At 39.1% G+C, this 21,644-nt stretch overlaps 1 protein-coding gene across 2 annotated transcripts in view; it reads right to left on the minus strand.

The window, feature by feature from the left end:
• SLIT3 (slit guidance ligand 3) overlaps positions 1-21,644 on the minus strand; it is a 549,687-nt gene that overhangs the window by 124,599 nt on the left and 403,444 nt on the right. For both annotated transcript variants that reach the window (XM_076349680.1, XM_076349679.1), the window contains exons 15-17: positions 20,265-20,428; positions 5,501-5,651; positions 4,195-4,269 (exon numbers count right to left, since the gene is read on the minus strand). In XM_076349680.1, the coding sequence (XP_076205795.1) occupies positions 4,195-4,269; positions 5,501-5,651; positions 20,265-20,428 (390 nt within the window). The remainder of the gene's footprint in view (positions 1-4,194; positions 4,270-5,500; positions 5,652-20,264; positions 20,429-21,644) is intronic.

The following is a 21,644-nucleotide window of genomic DNA, read 5'->3' on the forward strand; positions in this document are numbered from 1 at the left end:
GACTTTAGCTTTCAGAGACAAGTCATACCTTTACACTTGCCAGATCAGGTGAGGTAATACTGTAAGAACACAATGAAAGCAACACAGAGTTCAAGACATTTTGCAAAACCCACTGGAGAACCCAGTAAATTACTTCTGAATCGGGTTACATCTGTCTACAGGAATTTTTATTCTACTGTAAAGAGCATTAAACGTAAAGATGGATTAAAATTTAGGTTATGAAAATAGCATTATGTATACGGGATTTTGCAGCTAATTATTGAAGTTGATAGTTTTTTTTTAAAAAAGGCATATGCAGACACGTTAACCTTTTAAAAACCAGCAGGGTAATCTTAGCAATTTAATTCCTAAACAAAATGTGGCATAACTTTGCATTATGGATCTGTGACCTTTCCATTTCTATATCAAGAATTCAATTTTGTTTTGCATTAAAATTTATTAAATCTTGGGCTGACACATCATACAATAAGATTCAGCTTAGGAGGAATATTTACAGACAAATTACACCCCAAAAGCTAATTATATATTAGAGGTGGGATTGGCAGTACCACCTATTGCAAAGGTGGTCTGACACTTCCCTTTTTTTTTATGTTTACTTTATAACATTGGCAAGATTTAACAGAATGAACTGTCAGATGTCATTTTCATGTTTAGAGGTAGACACTTTTTAGTTTTATTTTTCTTTTTTTAAACAAAAGAAGGAAGTTCACCTATTCCAGGAAATAAAGCTAACCAAAATACCATTTTTCTCATATCTCAAAACTCTGATTTTGTGAAAAGCCCAAAACACTCAAATAAATTCTGATTTCAAATTTGCTAATTGATAACTACCATGTAGGTGTTTTATTCAAAGGATACATCTTCCCTGTGAAAATGTATTAGGATTTGGCTGAATCCTTAGTCTCCAACAAAGAGATTTAAGATTCCTGCCACAATCCAAGGAGACTGCAAGACATATTTTTTTGAAAATTTGAATTTTAGGAGCTAATTTTCCAGAGGTTTTTTCACTTCAGATTCTTCTTCAGATGACATCTTCTCATGTCTCTCAAGACCAGTGCAGGACACAGAGCTACAGACTGTGCAAAGTTTGGGACTGGGCACATTTCTCTGTCCAAGTACCTACTCTACCAATTCCAGGCAGTATTAAGAAGTAATGTCCTTGGCTGGATAGAGAGGGGGCCCCAGAGAGATCTGTGAAGGCTATAAAAACAGCTCAAGGCAATGCAGCGGAGTAACTCTGTGTGAGGGCTAGGGAAGGGAGCCTGAGTGAGAAGAGTAGGAGTTTTGTCAGTGGCTAGAGAGAGGTAGAGAGAAGATGGACAGGACACTGGCCTTACGCTGAGGCAAAACACGGTGAGAATAGAAACCGCACTGAATCAGGAGATGAGGAACCTAGCAAGGGATTGGGACAAGAGTCCAACTGAAAATTATCATGTGAATATATAATTAAAGACTATTTTCACGTATACACACTGGAGCATCCCTAATATGTCAATGCCAAATCTATGAGTACTGCCCTTTGGAATCTTATTAGAAAACCCAAGGGACTGCAATACGCAGCACCACACATACAGACATGGACAACTGACGGAGCTTGAGTGACAACAGAACAAATGTGAGTGTACACTTAGAATGCAAGTAAAATCTGAATCCTCCTTAAAGTCCAATTTACAGACCACCTCAGAGTGTTTATGTTATAAACCAAAGCTACACTTAAGCTTAATGTAAGAGGAGGAGGCACCAAGATGAAACACCCATCAAGAGGAAGGAAGAACTAATTCCTCTATCTCTGGAATTATGCTGGAGCTTTACTAGTCAATGTGGAACCGATGTACTCTTGAATTAGTTACTTTGCAAATTTCCTTGACACAGACCTCCAACTAGTCTTAAACAGAAGTGAAGGACAATCAGAGGGCAAACATTCAAATGCCCATTCAGATATTCTGGTACCTGATATTAAGATTCATTTCAGATGAAGGAGAATTACAGAGATTAAATAAAGAAAAAAAGGTGATTTAGGCTAATGGCCTGCTGCTGCAAAGCTCTGAACTGTTTTCTTAAGCCTAGGAAGCAATGCAATTTCCAGACAGATTCCTCCACCTGCTGTTTTCCTTTAACAGACTTTAACTTGAACAGACAAGGAATATGATGAGACGGAGTCAACATTACCAATCAAATAACAGTAAAAATTCTTGTCCCTTATACACACTGAAAAATGGGGAATTGATCAATATTCTTCCTCCTTAATTTAATAGCAGCAGTAAGGCTTAATGAAGAGCACATGCATCACATTCCTGCCACACACACAGAGCTGCTGCATTAGGACCATTAGCAGCGGCAATCCCATCCACTGGTATTTCCTTACATTCCCCTTCTTGCATGACGGAAAGAGGCCTATTAGCAGCAGAAGAATACTTAGTAAAGGCCAAATAATAACATAGAAGGAAAGGGTTGTTTATTTGATTGTTTATTTTTTTTCTGGTAACCCCTTCCCTTCACAAAACGGAACTAGAAGAATTAGGAAAAAGAAGTCTAATCTGGCTTTTTAAGGATAGAGCTACTGAGTAAGGTTATGGTTGAAATGTTGCTCTGCTTATATGAAAAAACACCCTTTTCAGAAAATCCCTTTATTCCAATTGAGATACTTCTTTACAACATCAGATAGAACACAAGCTCAACTACAGAGATTACCTAAAGAGTGTCTGCTTGGAGGCTACCACTAAAAAAACCCATATGAGACACACTTTTTATGAGGTGTAGGGCACAACTACTTTTTGCCATCTGTTTGAACTGCAATGGTACACCTCAGTTCTCAACACCTGCCAAGAACAGAGCAGAAAGATTTTTTGTTTCACAAGAAACAAACTCTTAAAAAAACTCTCATAACTGCTTCATGCTGCATTTATGCATAACAATACAGCCCTGTCGAGGCATCCCTCCCACCTCAGTGATTGATGGGAACAGGAAGGACAGCACCATAACTTGCCTACGGTATGTTTTAAATAAAATGAAAGAAATTATTCCAGCTATCACACCTCTCCAACTTTCAAAACATAAATCCTGAAGGTTTGATGAGGACAGATGCTTTCCTATTTGTGTATACTTTTATATACCATGCATTTTTAATTCCCATTTACTACCTACTTGCACAGACAACAGAGCACTTCAGCAACGTCAACAACTTTTTCTAAGTGCACTGTAGCTACAACTTATGGATCATTCTTAAAATACTAGGCTAATGTATATGATTAATTCCCCAAGTCTGGTGGCCTCTACTTGCACAAACACAACTCCCACTCCCAAACCTGCACTGCTGCATCTGAAACTCTTGCAGAAATAAAACTGACATAAGAACCCCACCACAGTTGTCTCCAAAGCCACTGAGATCTTACATGGATTCAAATGGCTAGGAAGCTCCAGATGGCAGAAAACACGTGAAATGAATGCAGAACAGAAAGCCTGGTTGGTTGGTTTCCCTAAATTACCTTGACTCTAGCAATAAAATCTTACTACAAGTAAACAGTTAGATGAGACATTAACAATGGCACCATAGGTTAAAAATTTTAAATAACTTCAGAAAGATCCATTTAGAGACTATCAGGAGGTTTCTAACATATTATCCTCTTTCCAAAACACAGCTCTTATTAAATATATACATTGTACAATGCCAGGACTCAGACTGTTAACAGATTTATTTAGATATATTTGAATGACTGATCTCTAAATTAGCTAATTGATTCTCCTCCTTAAAATAATAATGATCAAAAGAAGCTGCCTTGTAACCTATATCTTGTAATATCATTTTCCTTTGGCTATTTGAAACAATCACAATAGTTGGAGTCATGCAATACATTCAAAAGACAAAACCCAAATGCTAAACTTTGTAGCCATTTCTAACAATAAGCATACATCTGAATAAATTCTGGGACAGAATTCCCTTCAGTGTCCATGAGTTGAAGACTTTAAGAAATATAGCCTAAAGAAATACTGAAATGTCAGCCTAGGGATCTTCACCTCTCACTGTGGTTTAACTGGGCCTGTCCATCTAACAGGCAACTCATTCAGTTTCCTTAAATTCTCATTAAAAAAGCAATTTCTGCTAGTGCAGTACTAAATTATAAAAAAATTATCCCTTCCTCCTTCCTTATAATCCAAGGCAGCATGTATTCTAACAAGCAAGTGACTCAAACTTACATTTTTCTGAGGTTGGGCAATTTCTTGAAGAGTCCGATAGCTTCCAAAACAGAAATATCATTGTCATTCAAACGCCTGATAGGAACAAACAAAAAGACATTTAATACTTCACAGATGTCTGTAGGTATATTTCTGTGACATACAGAGCTGCCACACAGAGAACTATGACCTTTGCTAAGCAAGACACTATCTGCCATCTCTCTCAGACTCCTAGAGTGAAGAGTTTAGCTTTGAAGGAAAGGGAACATGGAAGACTATCTATAGTAAAAGCTTACAATGCCTTTAAGAGTGTAATGCCAAAGGACAGTGTCAGAATGCCTTCTTCTTCCAATGCACAGGATAAGGGACTATTAACCTTAACCATTAAAAAGCCTTGTTCGCGTGACTAAACCTCCCTCACGCATTCTGCTACAAAAGACATGCAATCGGAGATGTGGTCCCTGTAAACAGAAGGGATCTGATTTCAGGTCCTTTCCCATCATAGTCTACTGGTCTTCAAAATTAATGCAAAGGCCACTGTCTTAGCAGGTTTGGGATGCAAAATTCTTTCTCTGATTACATGTAGCTCCATTTTTCTACATAGAGACTTTGCTGTGTTTCTGGATGTGTCTCTCACATTTTTTTATCTTAACTTCAGATCAACAATTTTTATGGGGTTTTAAATAGAATACTTTAAGTACAATAAATAGAATACTATCACAAAAAGAGAACTGTGTTTGAAGGGGCTATTGATATAACAAAAGAACAAGATTCTTAAGTTACTAAGTAATAAACATGTTTTCTCCCACTCTATTTAACAGTATATTATGTTTATAATTCCTAAGAATCTCTAAAAGCAAATACATTTCATAAAATCACTTATAGCTTAACAACACATTAGTTTTAGCGAGAGCCATTTCACCCAAGTAGCAGGCACTGCTGAAATGGAATGAGTTCCCGATCACAGATTTAACTCAAAAGGGTTAATCCATTTCTTAAATAAAAATGACCAGATGCAAAGACAAATGACTCAAAGGTAGAATGAAAAGGAACCAAACAGCTTGGGCCACATAACAGGTCAACACTTCAAGACGACACACACAGGCAGCTGATGCACAGGGCCATGGCTCCTTTCTCATCCCCACAGTTGCCATGAATGCTAAGGAAATAAGAGAGTTGTGGTTCTCCTTTTAAATAAAATTAACTTTTTCACAGAGGGATTTAAAGTAGAAGGTGCCTTGAATTGGTCTGAGTCCTTTTTACAGCCTTTAAAAACTAGGAAAACCAACACGCCCTGTTGAGCACATCTTGGAGAGCCAGCACTTACAGATCAGTAGTATATTCAGGAAGGTGACTGGGTAATCGGGTGAGTTTTTGGTTAGAGCAGTCTACAATTGTTCCCTCGCAGCGACACTTCTCAGGACAGACAAGGTCCATGAAACACTTCCCGGTGAATTTACTTCTGTAATCCTCTGACCCTGCAATAAAAGGAAAATATATTCCAGCAAACAGCTCCTGATAACTGTAGCAATCAGAGATTTTATGGAATCTATTCTCAACACCGCCTCCTGTCAGCTCCCAGCTCCTGCACACAATTTTAATACTTGCCAAAGATTTTTGTTCAGCGCTTTTTCAAATCACTCCCAAGACTAGCCTCTGTTATTTCACTCTTCCCTTGACAGATTAATTCCTTGTCTAACAAGCCTACCTGTTAAGGTATTTTTTGAAGCACCTCTAATTAGCTGTTGGAGTCGGCTTCAAAGGAGCTCCAGCAGTCACTTTTTCCCATTTGGAACTTAGTCCAGCAACAAGGAAAAGGGATCTCATGAAAGCAGGAGCTATCTTGGTGCATTCAAATGACAAAGGATTTTTAAAGACGTCATTAAAAAGCCCAAAATTTTCAGACCTCAGCTATTAGAGTTATTTTTGAGAGCAATCTTTTATGAGAGAACCTTGTCAATTTTCCAACAATTAGATACCTTTATTAACTATGTTAAACAAACAGCAGAGGAAAGTAATAGCAGTTTAAATCATTTTCATTTTAATTAAGGAACGGGTAGACCATACTTAGTGAGAAGCACTCCCTAATGTACCATAATACCATGATTGCCAGACCTCTTTGACTAGGTTTTTGACCCATTCTAATGAAATGCTTTTCCAATTAGGCTCAGTGAACTAATCTGTCCTTTTCAGGTTTGGTTTTTCTCTTTTAATAACAGCAGGTTGGAAACTTGATCTCTGTGCTTCAAGGAACCAGGAGTATTAATAAATGTGTATGTAAGCAAAGTGTTGCCAAGACCCTGCCATGCAATACCTGCCCACTCACTTCATATTTCATAATGGAAGCACCAGAATTGTCTTAGGAACCCTGTGTAATGCCCAGTGATCATAACCACCAAGAAGTATTTTTTCTTTTCCAGCGTTTTAAAAGTCAATTGCAAGGCTTTCTCAGGAATGATCTGAGCAAGTTCAGTTTTTAAGAACCTGAAAACATCAATAAAAAATTAAACCTGAGCTGAAATTTGTTTTTAGAGACTTGATGACATTCTTCACCTGCTTCCCCTTCCCAGACTGATAAATACACCACTGCTCATTTTATGACCGCATACTATTTTCTGTAAGAAAAAAGAAGTCACCTAAACCCACTATTATTTTAATTTATGTTACACATTACCTCCACAGGGCGATGCAGTGAAAGCAAGCAATTCTGCAGGCAATCTAACATTTTGATTCCACAGACACACTTCAGTTTAGTTTTGTAATTCCGAACTAGATTATGAGAAGCATCACATACAGCTTTGTACCTTACCACTTCTGTGGTGCTAAATACTTTGCAGGTAACATGCTCATTGTAAATTACATATCTCAAAAGTGAGACTTGGCTACTGTTTTTTAGCTTGACAGCACAGCACTTAAAATATTAGGACCACTGGGCATTTTAAAGTATTATAAAAATACACTCTAAGCCTTTCCCCACACCACCATCATTTAAACTCTTACCCTTTCAAAAAACCCCATCTGATTTCCAGTCCTAAAAATTCCAGGCTTGGTAGTCAGGCTAAAATGTCAAGTGATGAGCGTATTATGGCTTGATTACAAGAACATACAGCTATTCTTTCTTAGGTCTATGAGACAGTACATTTGGCTGTTTATGATTCCTTGGAAATAATGCCAAAGATGAACAGTTATCAGGACCACAGTTTATTAAAAACTGTGACAATTACAGTACGCCTTGAAAAACCCAACAAAATTTTTCAGTGATCAGAAAGCGTCTTGGAAATCCCCAAATTAACCCTTGAAGAACCACTTCTAATTTTCATTATAAAAGCTTTCTTTGAAAGAATAATCACAAACATCATGAAGTTACACAGAGTAAAAATTTATTAAGTATAATTTTTAATCTACTGATAGATACAAGATTCATCTTCCTATGGGAAAAAAGAAAAATGGCAAAGTAAGTGGAATGCTTTATGAAGGAGACAAAGGGGTATATAATATTAGAGGGTGAAAATCAGGTTTTGGTTTTCTCTCAAGCTTTCTGGCAAAGTAAATAAAGTATATTTACCACATTTTTACTTAGCAGTCTCTCTCTCTTGACGGCATACAACCTTCCATACTGCATCAGCTATAAGAAGTTGATCTTGCCTGGGCATCAGTCCACTGCCTCCATGCTTGCAACAGGGGAAAGCCCTCTCAGCACAGCAGAAGAGGCAGGGAGCAAACATCACCTTTGTACTTTTATTTCTTTCTCTCTCTCTCTTTTTTTTTTTCCTTTTCCTTTTCCTTTTTTTTCTTCTAAGTTACCCAGGTAAGCACCGAGTCAAAAGTAATCAGTAGCATGTATATGCTCAGCAAATACTCAGTCATCCATTAGACTGTGAGACAGCAGGAATCACCTACCAAAGACTAGATTACTATTTGACCTGAGCCTTGAGATGACTTGGACAGGTGGCTGCTTTATTAAGATATTCCCATCTGGGATATTAATGTGAAATTCAGCCATCTGCTTGCAGAACTATTTAAGTGCGTATATCCATTTCTCCACACAGGGCTTTATCGGTGTACTACTGCAGGGCTCTGAGTGAACATGACAGGATTCAGGAAGTACAATTAACCATCACGTGCGTGTAGTACTTCTTGCATGCTATAAAATCACCTGTGGAAAGCCATGGAAAAGAGATGCAGGACAGGCACAGAAGAAACACTTGGCTTCATTTTACTATTCCAGACCAGCCATTTGGTAATTTTATTATACCTGAAAGCATGTGTGCACTGTAGCTGAGAACTCTGTGAAGCTTGGCTGAATGTAAAACATGACCTGGGTGTTTCTAGTAATTTCCAAAATTAAAAATAATTAAGTGTGCTGTAAAATGAGTAGCCAAGGCAACAGCAAGGCCTGTATTTAACTGAGGGCAACTGTGTTTATCTGAGTTGCTAGTTACTCTGATATTTTCATTTCGCAACTTACGTGACACCACTATCAGGTACCAGGGCATTGCAATTCCTCAGTATCATAAAACAAACACACATGCCATTCTACAAAACAGCAGTATGAGATAAAGAAACACCACATTTCCAAGTGCTCAAAAATTTTAGGTGCCTTTCTAATACCCACATGAAGAAATTAAGCAACAGAGACAAATACCTTTTTGTCCTATTCTTCTTTTTAAGCATTGCTTAGCAAACCTGATTTCAGTTTTTAAAACTTAGCTTTGCCCAAAGGACTTAAAAGGAGTGCTGGATGATCTATTCTGGAAAAAATCTATCTGTCTCAACAGGGGCTTGAATACTGACCTGATATATTCATTCTAGAAAAGATGGATCCAGCTGCCTCAAATTTGGCAACAAACATATGATCACAGAGATCACTCGGTCTAAAACTTGGACAAAAAAACAGGAATCCCGACTCTCACTTCTTCATGTAACCACTAGATCACAATTCTCATAGGTTTTCAGGAAAAAAAAGGAGGTACGTTGTTTGTCATAATTTCACATCGGTAGTATTAATTCTTATCAGTAATTACAGAGAAAATCTAAGAATTTCAGATGTCCTTCTTCTGATGGCTCCACAGCAGATATGTAACAAATTTGCAAGATGAGGCAGTATTTCCATATAAGAAAACTTCTGTATGAGGCTCTCAAAGTCCTTTATGAATAGGTGTAATTATCTCTATTTTACAGAGGCGGGAAGTTAGGCAGAAGTATGTTAAAGATCTTATCTAAGCTGTTCAAAGCTAAAATGGTCCATTTGGGTATACTGACTCAGCTTTGTGCTATGCAACTATTGGATAATCCTCTTTTCATACAGGCCATGTTACCCATGTCATTTCAAGAGATAAAAGACAATGCTTTGCAGACTCTTCTGAAGTTCTTTTGCAGTATACTTCTTCATAATGAAATGCCAGTGCATTAAGATTGCTCAGATCAGGTCCAAAGTTACGTTAAGTAGCAGGCATCTTGTTACAGAAGCGGCATCCAAAGTTACCTCAAGTAGGACTCACTGGACAGCTCAAATAGAGAGATGTGGCTTACGTTATTTATAAGGTAAGAAGACAAAAAAGATTCTTCATCTCTGTAGGTATGGCTGGAATCACCCTTGAATCATATTAATCAACAGGATGCCTAACTTCTGCATTCTAAGAGCAATTAAACAGATTAATTACTTAGAAATGGTTATTCTGCATGCAAGCCCTCTGGAAAGTCTGTCGCAAACAACACTAGGGCTCCCCCCTGCAGCGCCCGGGAGTCTGGTTAAGCAACACTTCACCTTTTTCATTTTTCCTGTGAGAAAAGGGGAATCTCTCACCTTTTGATGCTTCTGAAAACAGCAGAAGTATCCCAGCATGCCATGCGGCAGGGAGTATGCAGCCTTCCATGGTGCTTGACAGAACCATGTTCAATTCGTATTGTTCTACCACATGGTTAGATCAAGCACAAAGGAAAACCCCATGAACAGCCAGAGTCAGAGTTAGGCAGCGCCAAAGAGAGAAGAGCGTTGAGAGGAAGCAGCATGGAGAAGCACAAGCTGAAGGTTCACGGAGAGCTGCTCTCCACTCCACCCATGCAAAAAGGTGCTGGATACAAGAGGTCATCCTTTACGCTATAACTGCAGGAACACCCTGGAGCACAATTGGGGTTAGTGTACAAGAACAGAGCCCAGGCGAATTCAGAGACAGAACTAATATGATAGAAAATACTACCAAAGGACTGCAAACAGCTCCTTCCAGGAAGGATGTGCAACTTCCACCACATATTGAATGCCCAATCTACACTGCTCTTTATTAGCTACTTACTCTCTCCCGGTGTCTCCTTTCAGTATAAATGCCATTTTGGTTTGCTCCATTAATTTAAATGCAATCTTAGAAATACCTCAGCTCATATTAATAATAGTAGGTTCTGAGCTGATGGCCAAGCTCTGGCATTAAATGCTCCCCAAGCTCCCTTTGAGCCTGATTCCAGCTCCCAGTGGCCTTTCATGCTGGTGGCACTTACACTGACAATCTGTAATTACCACTGCTTTTCTTTTTTTTTTTTTTTCCCAACCGTACTTTACAGCAAGGTAGCGCACACATGCTACTACAGACATATTAAGGCAAACAGGAGTATTCTGTTATTCTGTTTCTTGGCATAGTATTTGTTGGGGTTTGTACATCATTTGCTGATGGAAGCATTCTCTCTTTCCAATATCCTGGATTATTTCAAACAGCTTTACTTCTTGTAACTCATTCCTGCAAATTTGACATATAAAATAGGGCATTCAGTTTTGGCTTGACTGCTCCCACTGAAATAAAACTCCCATTGACTTTAATGTCTGCAGAGCTATGCCAGTGGAGAGTGCTTTTGAAAGTCACATCTCAAATGGTCTTTCAGGCTTCACGAATGAGAGAGGAAGTGGCTGTCCTCTGCAACTGCTCAGAACATTTTGCTGGACTTCAGTGAAGGTCAATGCTTGTGCTTTTAAAAAAAATACGACTTTCCTTAGTAAGGGGTTTGCATTGCCCAAAGAACAAAGTCAGCGTCAAGCAGATTATTCATTGCCTACCTAGAGAACAATGCAAGTACTTGAGCAGAGATGACAGGTAATACAACAAGGGGCTCTGCTTCACCATTTTGCTATGAACCAGCATTATTATGCAGAAAGTCAACACACAATTACTTGGGAACACCAGAAAATAAGTACAGTGTTAACTTAGTCACCTCATACTGTGGGTTTGTGTACAGCAATGAAAGTAAGACAATTTGATTTACTGTCTATCTTTAAAATCTAAGAAAGAAACTAAAGCATCTTTTTAGGGGAACCTAACACAGTAAACCTTCAATCCCCACAAGCTGCCAAACTAGCCAGAGTCCTAACTGATACAAAAATTAGATTATTAATTTTCTTTTGTGACTCATGCAACATGGCACAGAGGCGCATTAATTTTCTTCCATGATTCATTCAAAGTATGCATAATGCTGGAATCCACACCTCATTTATTTAGAAATTATACCTATAACTAGCATTCCTGCCAATAATTTTGTATGGTTCTAGCGAAGAAGGATGCAGAGTTCCATATCCTTATTCCTACACTGGTTTAATAATGCAGCAATTCTGGCATGGGCTCTTCAAATAAATTCATCTACTGTATTCTGTTAAGCAATGAGAAGTAATAGTTCATATCTTCCAAAGACTTTTATATTATATACTGATTTTCAGTATTAAGTGGAATATCTGTAATAAACTCAGTAATTTCAGTGTCAATGAACTCTTGCAGTCCTACTGGAAACAAATGCAGTCAGAGCCCTGCAAATGTCTTCCTGAGAAACCCCTAGAGAATATTTTGAACAAGTCTCTATTCCTCTGCTGCACTAATTAAACACCGCTTACAATAACTGCCTAAGCTAATCATCAACTACAATGAACAAGAGGTACCAGCACACAAGAAAAAGCTGCCAAAACCCTAATTTATGTCCCCAGAATACATGAGAGGCAAAATACTCCACAGGAACATTCTGGCCTTTCTGCTTGTTGAAGACTTTTGTAAAAAGTGTACAGGAACATAGCCTCCTCCTCTTTTTTTGTTGGTTTTTTTTTTTGACAAATAGAATAGGGAAAAAAAGGGAAGCACACTATTTTGTAAATTACATTTTAAGAAAATATTCCATAAGCCTTTGGATGTACTTAAGATCATTCCGCATAAATGTTTGGGAAAAAAAAAAAAGTTGAAAAAGGAATGATCATATCTCCAGATATTTGCTGGTTTTCATGAAAACCCCCACCTTTGATATATACTCTACATACGAGCAGCATTGTATGGTTTGCTCTTAGTGTTAATTCACCTCTGATAATCCAAGATCTGTTTGTTTATCAGTCATTGAATCCACAGTTTGCTAAAAATTTGTATACAGGACCCTATTTTTAACTGTCCCATCAAGCTGTAACACCTCAGGAGACTGCTGCAGTCTCAGAATAGTCAGATGAAAATTTATTGTCCAATTGCAGGCTCAAACATTCTTGCACTGGTTTTAGCTGGCTAGCTCTCTTCATGCCAATGCCTCTCCAGTTATTTTCTTTATCCTATTCAAGTGACCACTATACACACAAAACAGTGCTAACTTTGCATCTCTGGTAAGTGTTGCTCAGCTTAATCTCAACACACGCAATGGCAATGTGAGAGAACAAACTTTGTCCCACCTTAGTTTTTGAGGTATCTGAGTTACAAGAGTAATCACTCAGCTTTCTGCCATAGCTAACAAAGACACCTCCAGAGGACAACTCAGAGCTCAAGTAAGGAATCTATATTGCTCTGTACCCTGCCTACATGGGGAATCTAGGACAACTATGCTGTTTGGATGCCTAAGTGATATGGATGCATCTGTGACTCAACATTCATTCACCCTCCTTTCATTGCCTCTTTACTATAATTGCAAATAAGGATGTTGGCTGGTTACAAAACAGTTCAGATGTGTAGTTTTTTTGAAGACTACTTCAACTTAAAAATAAAATGAGGCACAGCCTTAAAATAAACTTTTTAGCTGGGACACGTCAATTTACTTTCTTATTAAGAACCATACTCTCTGCCAAGCAGACCCACCTGCTCTATGTTAAGCTTATGCTTCCTTGAGTAAAATGGTTTCCATTCTGCCTACTTTCCCCCTACTGCAGTGCAGGAAACCTTCACTACAGTGTTCATCACGAGCTAGTGAATGGTTAGAGTAACTGACACAAATATTAACATAAAGATCTGAATTGCTATCAAAGATTTACAGAAAAGGGAGTATACAGTACAGCCAAATTACTTTTTCAACAGGAACAAGGGAATTTAGCTCCATTACTATTAGTCATAGCAGTCATGTTGTGTTCTCTAATGACTTCAACTTCAGAAATATTTAATGCAAACCAAAGCTCAAATATACTCAGTTACAGCGTACGGTGAAGACTTCAGGTTCATAATTCAGTCTAGGATTTAATCTGCAGGTGATTTGTTGCTGTTAAACAACCTGCCATTCAGATAGAATTATTCTTATGCACAACAAATGCATATTCTCAGCTTCGCTATATTCAGCGTTTCTGAAGGTACTTTTGCTGAGTCTTTGTGTCTTTCAGGGGGGAAAAAAGCAGAAAACAGCATTTAACTGAATAAAAACAAAACAAAACACACAAAAAAAACCCCGAGAAAGAAATCTGAATACAGTTAATTTTCCAGTTGTCCAGATCATAGGCAATGCTTCATATTCCTTTCCCTCACTTTGCTCAAGCAAAAGCCCTGGTGAGCAAAAGTGGCGGAGCTTGGCCTCAGACAAGATTTCCCGCAAATGTGACCAGGCCTAGAGCATCCTGTTCAGGACTGCCAATCCCCACCACTGTCACCTCCAGCATGGACAAACCTACAAGCTGTCAGGGCTTGCTGCCTGCTCAGGCAGGAGCCGCTGGAGACCAGCACGCTAAGGGCAGGCATAATCGTGAATCCCCGAGCATATGTCACACTGCAGCACTGTAGCAAGGCAGACAAGAGCAGGTAGATATCAGTGCTTTTCATCAAACAGAAAATGCTAAGGGCAGGAATATGAATACATAGTCTGTAAATGACTATTTGCTTACTAAAAACGGAAGGAATTTGCAAAGTTGTCATCAGGGTGATTGGCAAATTATGGGAACAACTGAGAGTGTTTCAATCAGATAAATTATGTAAGATCTGGATTAAATTCACTTGCCTTTCATGACTTTTAAACACTGGTTGAGGAGTAACAATACATTGCACCTTTCATTTTCAGAGCTCAAAGAGCTTAAATAGTGTTTACATAGAATCATAGAATCATAGAATCATTAAGGTTGGAAGAGACCTCTAAGATCATCGAGTCCAACCGTCAACCTAACACCACCATGCCCACTAAACCATGTCCCTAAGCACCTCATCTACACCTCTTTTAAATACCTCCAGGGATGGGGACTCAACCACTTCCCTGGGCAGCCTGTTCCAACGTTTAACCACTCTTTCAGTAAAGACATTTTTCCTCACGTCCAATCTAAACCTCCCCTGGCGCAACTTGAGGCCATTTCCTCTTGTCCTATCGCTTGTTACTTGGGAGAAGAGACCGACCCCCACCTCGCTACAACCTCCTTTCAGGGAGTTGTAGAGCACGATGAGGTCTCCCCTCAGCCTCCTTTTCTCCAGGCTAAACAACCCCAGTTCCCTCAGCTGCTCCTCAGAAGACTTGTGCTCCAGACCCTTCACCAGCCTCGTTGCCCTTCTCTGGACACGCTCCAGCACCTCAACGTCCTTCTTGTAGGGAGGGGCCCAAAACTGAACACAGTATTTGAGGTGCGGCCTCACCAGGGCCGAGTACAGAGGCACGATCACTTCCCTGCTCCTGCTGGCCACACTATTTCTGATACAGGCCAGGATGCCATTGGCCTTCTTGGCCGCCTGGGCACACTGCCAGCTCATGTTCAGCTGGCTGTCGACCAGCACCCCCAGGTCCTTTTCCGCCAGGCAGCTTTCCAGCCACTCTTCCCCAAGCCTGTAGCGCTGCATGGGGTTGTTGTGGCCGAAGTGCAGGACCCGGCACTTGGCCTTGTTGAACCTCATACAATTGGCCTGGGCCCATCGATCCAGCCTGTCCAGGTCCCTCTGCAGAGCCTTCCTACCCTTGAGCAGATCAACACTCCCGCCCACCTTGGTGTCGTCTGCAAACTTACTGAGGGTGCACTTGATCCCCTCATCCAGATCATTGATAAAGATATTGAACATGTCACTAAGAGCAGAGAAGGGGATAACCTAGGGAGACCAAGAGGCAGGAAATGTGTGAACTGCCATAGGGACCAGGCAAAAAGCCCTGATGTGCAGCCTGTGTTCTCCCGACTGGGAACACTCCATCCATTGCAGTTCTATGCTTCTAAGGCTGAAACAACGCAGAGAAGAGAGAAGGAAATTTCAGATGATCACAAGTAATAGGAACTCTGTTTCAAAGTAGACAGGTAACCCAAGAAAGGTGAATATGTATGAAGACAGAGACTGGAAAAGACACATAAAGAATTGGGAGGAAAATTGCAATTAGTAAGAAGAGGTTTTATCAAATGCCTTCAAAAATTATGAGTGAACGAACAGCAACTACACTACTATCTAATAATAGGGGATAACACAAGAGATATGACACTAGCCCTAAATATGCAAACTCTGGATCCATATGTACCACAGAGGCTGACTTTGGTTTGGGTTGGGTTAACAAGCAGCAGTGTCCAAAAAGGAGAGAATTGTGCTGGCAGATGGTTCATTGTCCTCCTCCTATTATTCCCTCTGCTATCTGGAACTGAAGTAACTAATTAAAGTCAATTAGATACAATGTATGCCTCAATGCAAGAGGAAGCAGGAAGACAGTTTTACTTCATAGTATTTCAAATAGTAACCTTATTTCTAAGATTCTTATTTCTAAGAATTAGAAGATAAAAAGCTCTTGCGATGTGGTGCTCATAGATATACATACGTTTTGATCATTATCAGAAATGGTTTGTGTAGGTATGGCAGGTGGAACTTTCATTGCTTTTGAAATAGACAATATACTGAAAAACACAAACATATCACAGGGAAAAAAAAGATATACAGCTGAATACAAGGGCAGCTCTCTGCAAAAGCTATTTCATACAGTGTCACACAGCAATCAAGGATCCTGCCAACTCTTGAAGTGACAATAAGCTACCACAGAGACAACACAATCTGCTCATAGATTCATTTCCCTTCCTCCTAAAGCCCAGTGCTGCTTTAGAAAACAAAACTGCTGTGTGGTGAACTTAATCAAATGCTACTGGGCAGAAGATTTTTGTTGTTCTTTTTCCCCCTATTCCTACTAAGAATGGGAGCCTGCAGTGACCTAAGGCTGGCAAGTACCATTGGATCCTTAGGTGGTCATAGTGAGCAGTTGCAGCCAAAAAGAAAATGAGCATCAGAATTTTACTGTTGCCACTGGAAATGACAGTACTTCTCTTTTCTAAACAGAAGAGAGAGAGAATTAGTAACAGCCTGTTCCTCCAATTTCTCTTTCAAGAACAACTTTTTTTTAGTCTCAGATTCTATAGCTGGGGGGAGAGAGTTGAGCAAGGGGGAGGTTTATTATTATTTTGGTGCATCGCATTAAATGGAAGGCAGAAGAACACAGGAAATAGTATCTATTGCAATCTGAGGCTTAAACATATTCGATAGTATATTCAACAGCTTTGCCTGTCTCACAGCCCCGGGCAAAAACATGCCCCTTTCCCTGCTGTTTCTTCATTTCATGCTATAATGCTTCCAATTCTCCTTTTAAAAAGAATTACGTACATCATCTACCTGTTGCACAGAATCTCCTTCCTATGGCCACTCATAACCTTTGCAGATGTTGCTCCATCATTATCAGTAAAAGCTTGAGTCATTTGGTTCAGGGAGGAAATAGCACCTGGGAAAAGTGCCTCGATGATGAATTAAAAAAAGGTGGCAAATTCTTCTTGCTAAATACTATCTAAAAGGATGGTGGGGAGCTGGAATAAAAACTGAAGGAAACAATATGCAGGACAAAGTTTTCTAGATTTGATTTTTTTTTTGTTTTATTTTTTTATTATGCTGCATGGTTTTGTCTTCACGGTTTCATTTAATTAATCAAATACAGTTCTGTTTAGCCCATCTGCATCTCTGAATGTGTCCTCTTGACATTACCTTCTTGACGTTCCTCTACCATTTCAGACTGATGAAACTTCAAATGTCTCAGCTTTTCTTCCCCATTCCTGCTAACCACTCCTTTCTCCTATCCTCATGCAAAAAGCACTTCCCTTTCTTCTCTTAATTTACTGAACAATCACATTTTTTTCTCATGCCAGGTCCTTCCTGACAGTCCCCTTTATGACAATTTGTAGAATTCAAATGAATGTGGAAAACACACAGACTGCTTCAGGACCACCTCAGAATTTTATGACTGCAGAACCGGTCCTTTCCCTGATGTCAAAGTATTAAGCTCACCTAAGTTTAACTACTCACGGATGTGATCCCAACACTGGCTGAGTACCACTACTCCCACAGAGCTCACACTTTCTGTGCATCCTCATCAATTATCAAAGGTCAAAGACCAGGTCAGGACAAAATCCCTCACGTTGCTTCCTTAACCAACCCCTCATATTCACGGGGTTTTCACCCACAAAACCATCTTTCTGACACGTACTAAATGTATTAAACAAACTACATGAAAATATCAGGATCCTGAAACAAGAACCCTTTGAGAAAAGAGATGCACATTTACAAAAGGATTTAAAAAAAAATTTCATTTCTCATACACTGAGTAAAAAGATGCAGAAACTAGACAGGGAGAATCCCACAGCCAGCAAGGACACTGACAAGTTACTAAGCATTGCCATCCCAATGGGATTGTGCAGGCTCATCCCTGGATAACACAAAGCACTGCTCAACAGTCTGACTTCGAATGATGAAGATTCATACCTCATGGACGTTTCTGCACAGAGATGTGCTGCATTAAATCCTGGGATGAAACATATTCCTCAAAATGAAAACATGGAAAATTCCTGCTAAATGCCAAGTCTGAAGCAGCCATGATTCAAAGGGACAACTTGAGCAGAACAGGTGCCAAGGATGTCTGTTCTCTGGATTGATTTACAAACTAAGATTCTTCTAAACCATTAGACGTTCCCCCTGTCTCACGTGAGCAGACAGTGAGTCGAGTTCAATGTATCTCATCACCATCTGGAAACTCTACAGGCAGAGTAGAGTCAATCTTCTCTATTGAGTTTTTGAATAGAATTAGTTTTCATCCAGCTGAAATCTTTGTTCTGAAGCTGTACAATCCCTGCTCTTTCCTTCATAACTCAGGTTTATGCCTTTTCCATGTGGTTTTGATATACTCGTAGAACTGGAGACCAAGGAAAAAACAGCCTAATGCCTCAAGGAAAGGACCCCCAAGGTAAGAACTCACACAAAATATTATTCTCAACATCACCAGGTACTGTGTTCTGCATCGTTGCTCTTCTTAGCTATGACCTTTCATAAATGATATCAGATGGTGTTTGCCTTATCCAATACCCTGTACTATTGTTCAAGGCATGCATGCATATACATAACATTAATTTCTCTAGCCTATTAATAAAAGCAGAAGAAAATAACAATGGCAAATTGGGTACAGATTTATACTGATCTGTTTCTGCAGTCTACTTTCCCTTCTAAATTATATTTATGCATTTTCATTTCCAGTTTCTTTAAATATGAATATTACTGACTAATTATCTTGTTACTACGATGGACACAATCCAAAAACCTAGATGAAAGTATGTCATAATTTCAGTTCTGGTTATGAATTTTGTGGTTTGAGTCACAAGTGATTGAAGACTTTAACAAGCATGCCCAAGAAAACCTGACTGCAAATGAAGTTATCTTTATTTTATTTTCCCCATAAAGAGAAAGTTTAGCTCAGCATATTGCTCACAGAGATACACAAAGCACAACGGCTTGTTTTGGGCTGCTGCCATTCAGTTTCATGCTGCATCCCCATCTAGGGTCATTAATCTTTTACCACCAGGAACACAATTAATCATGGTATTTTCTTTTCAGAGGAAAAAGACAAAAATCATAGTAATTTTTAGAGAAAACACTGCAAGGTACTCCATCAGTAATAGTCATTTTTCTTCTCAGTACACACTAATAGATTTGTTCACCGAAACCTGCTTGTCTTTACAGTATACAAAAATGCAGTAATCTAAAATACATATAACCAATAGAAAAAACACATGAAGAAGCAGTCTGCTTATCTGTGCTGCATAAGGCAATAAATGTCCCTTTACTGATAGCTGGACCATAAATAAAGAATGGATACGGTTGAGGAAAAGGTGTTTATGTTACTTTGGAGGTTATTTTCAGGTGGAAACATTTTTCCATCTAGCTCACAAAACAAAATCTTTGCCTAAACTATGATGCAAGTTTTGATTCAAAACTTATTAAAACGAAAAATCTTACCAACTTCACTGGCAGTTTTGCTTGAATTAGTGCATGTTACTTGTGGATATAAAAAAAATCTATGAAAGTATGTGAATCGATGCCATCCCTCACACCCAGCTTCACTCATCCTAGGTTAGAAATGCCCATTGCCAGTTGTATAAAAATCTCACTCATACTGTTCTCAGCCTTTTAGGACTGAGAACTTACTTGAGCTCAGCTCTCATTAAAGTCAATAAGAGTTCTGCCTGAATACAAATGATGATCCATCCACCTTCCACCCCTTCAAAATATGACACTTGCCACATGGATTCATATACATAGTCATTGTTTTCTTTAGACATTTTATAACCTTGTAATTCTTTTAAAATTAAATGTCACAAGCTTTTCTCTTTTTTCTTTGTTTTTAAGAGACACGCAGAAGACAGCTATAGACTGCCCCCTTTTTTTGTTCTTTTTTTTTTTTTTTTTTAATCCATAAGGTAATTGGCTTTCTGGAGAACTAACTGAATTTTCCAAATTTAATTTTAAAAGATGCTCCATAATATCCATTATAGCAAACACTGTCCTGCAGATTTGATTAGTAGGCTCTCTGGACCTGCTTATTTCTGAATTGAAAGTGCAGTACAGCCTGGATAAATGAATTACCTGAGCAGCGGAACTTCTTGCTCTTGATCTGGCTGATTCGTTTGTTGGCAAGGCGACGCGGATTGCTGCATCGAGCGCCGCTGGTTTCTATCGGATTATCCTGCAGGTAATCAGCCAGCCACTTCAAATGGCAGTCGCACACAAATGGATTCTGAGCTAAATGTCTGCGAGAAGGATGGGATGTTTAATCAGAAGTGACCTGTGACACTGTACTCCATCACTGTGTTTCACAAACGCAAACCTGAAGAGTAGAGTAATTGAATAAGCTTCCAAAAACCCAGGCCTGGCGGAAACCACACGAGCTGCACATGAATGGGAGAATTCTGTGAGCTATCACATTTCGTAGCTCATTAAGCCTGCTCAAGTCCTTTCACAGAGGAAACAAAAATTAATATAGCAAAGCCTGCTTTAAAGGACACAGACCTCCTGTCTACAAAGTCCAATGTTTTCTCTTGAGAGCTTGATATGCTGCGTTTTGAGAGAAATGCACCTTTTTAGATGCACCTGACCTGAAGATCATTTTGTATCCTGGTTTAGAAGAAATTTTATTGGCAAGCTCAGTTTCCTAGGGATCAAAATGGGAATTAGTTAAGTGCCTTGGATCTGTGGGCAAAGCCAGAAGTGATCCAGAGGCCATCTCTCAAGAGTAAAACTGATATTTGCATATACTTATCATTGTAATAGTATTCCCTTTATATGTATTTTTTCCTGGACCAAAAATTTTTACTTTTGACACTAAACTGTTTATGCAAGGTAGAACTTGACTCTATCCTTCCCCAAAATTTGCACAACGTACTTCCCACACAATTGGAAATAGGTATTGTAGCATTGATTTTAACTGGATATTTAGACTTTGTTAATAGAAATCTGCTGGAGTATCTTAGAGAGAAACAGTATCTCTCTGCTGCTGTTATGATTCATTCTGCTTGACAAAGTTGAGCACTATATCAGGAGAGTTTGTCAGGTCTTTCTCAGAGCCTGATTCTGATCTCAGTTAAGTTAACTTGCACCAGTCCCTCTAACTTCTAAGGGAGCAGGACATGGCTCTCCAATAACTGCAAAGACAGTTTAAAAAAAGACAGATGTTTAAATTTAGTTTGGACAGAGGTGTAAAGTTATATCCTCACAAGAACTCTGCTCTGTTACTGTTAGTGTATTTTTTCCACCTGTAGAAACTTCTTTTCTTTTCTGTTTGCAGTTATATTTATGAACTGTCACTTAACAGACTAAGTATAAAATACTACAGGGCAAGGGCTGTCAAGGAGAGGGAAGAGAAAGCATCGAAAGCAGAAAGTGCCTGAAGAAACTGAAGATTACTGTTGTAGTAGAGCCATTCCTGGTGTGAACAGTCCAAAGAACAAACAAGCATATAGAGACAGG

This window comes from Aptenodytes patagonicus, chromosome 12, assembly GCF_965638725.1.
Source record: "Aptenodytes patagonicus chromosome 12, bAptPat1.pri.cur, whole genome shotgun sequence".
Lineage (NCBI taxonomy): Eukaryota > Metazoa > Chordata > Aves > Sphenisciformes > Spheniscidae > Aptenodytes > Aptenodytes patagonicus.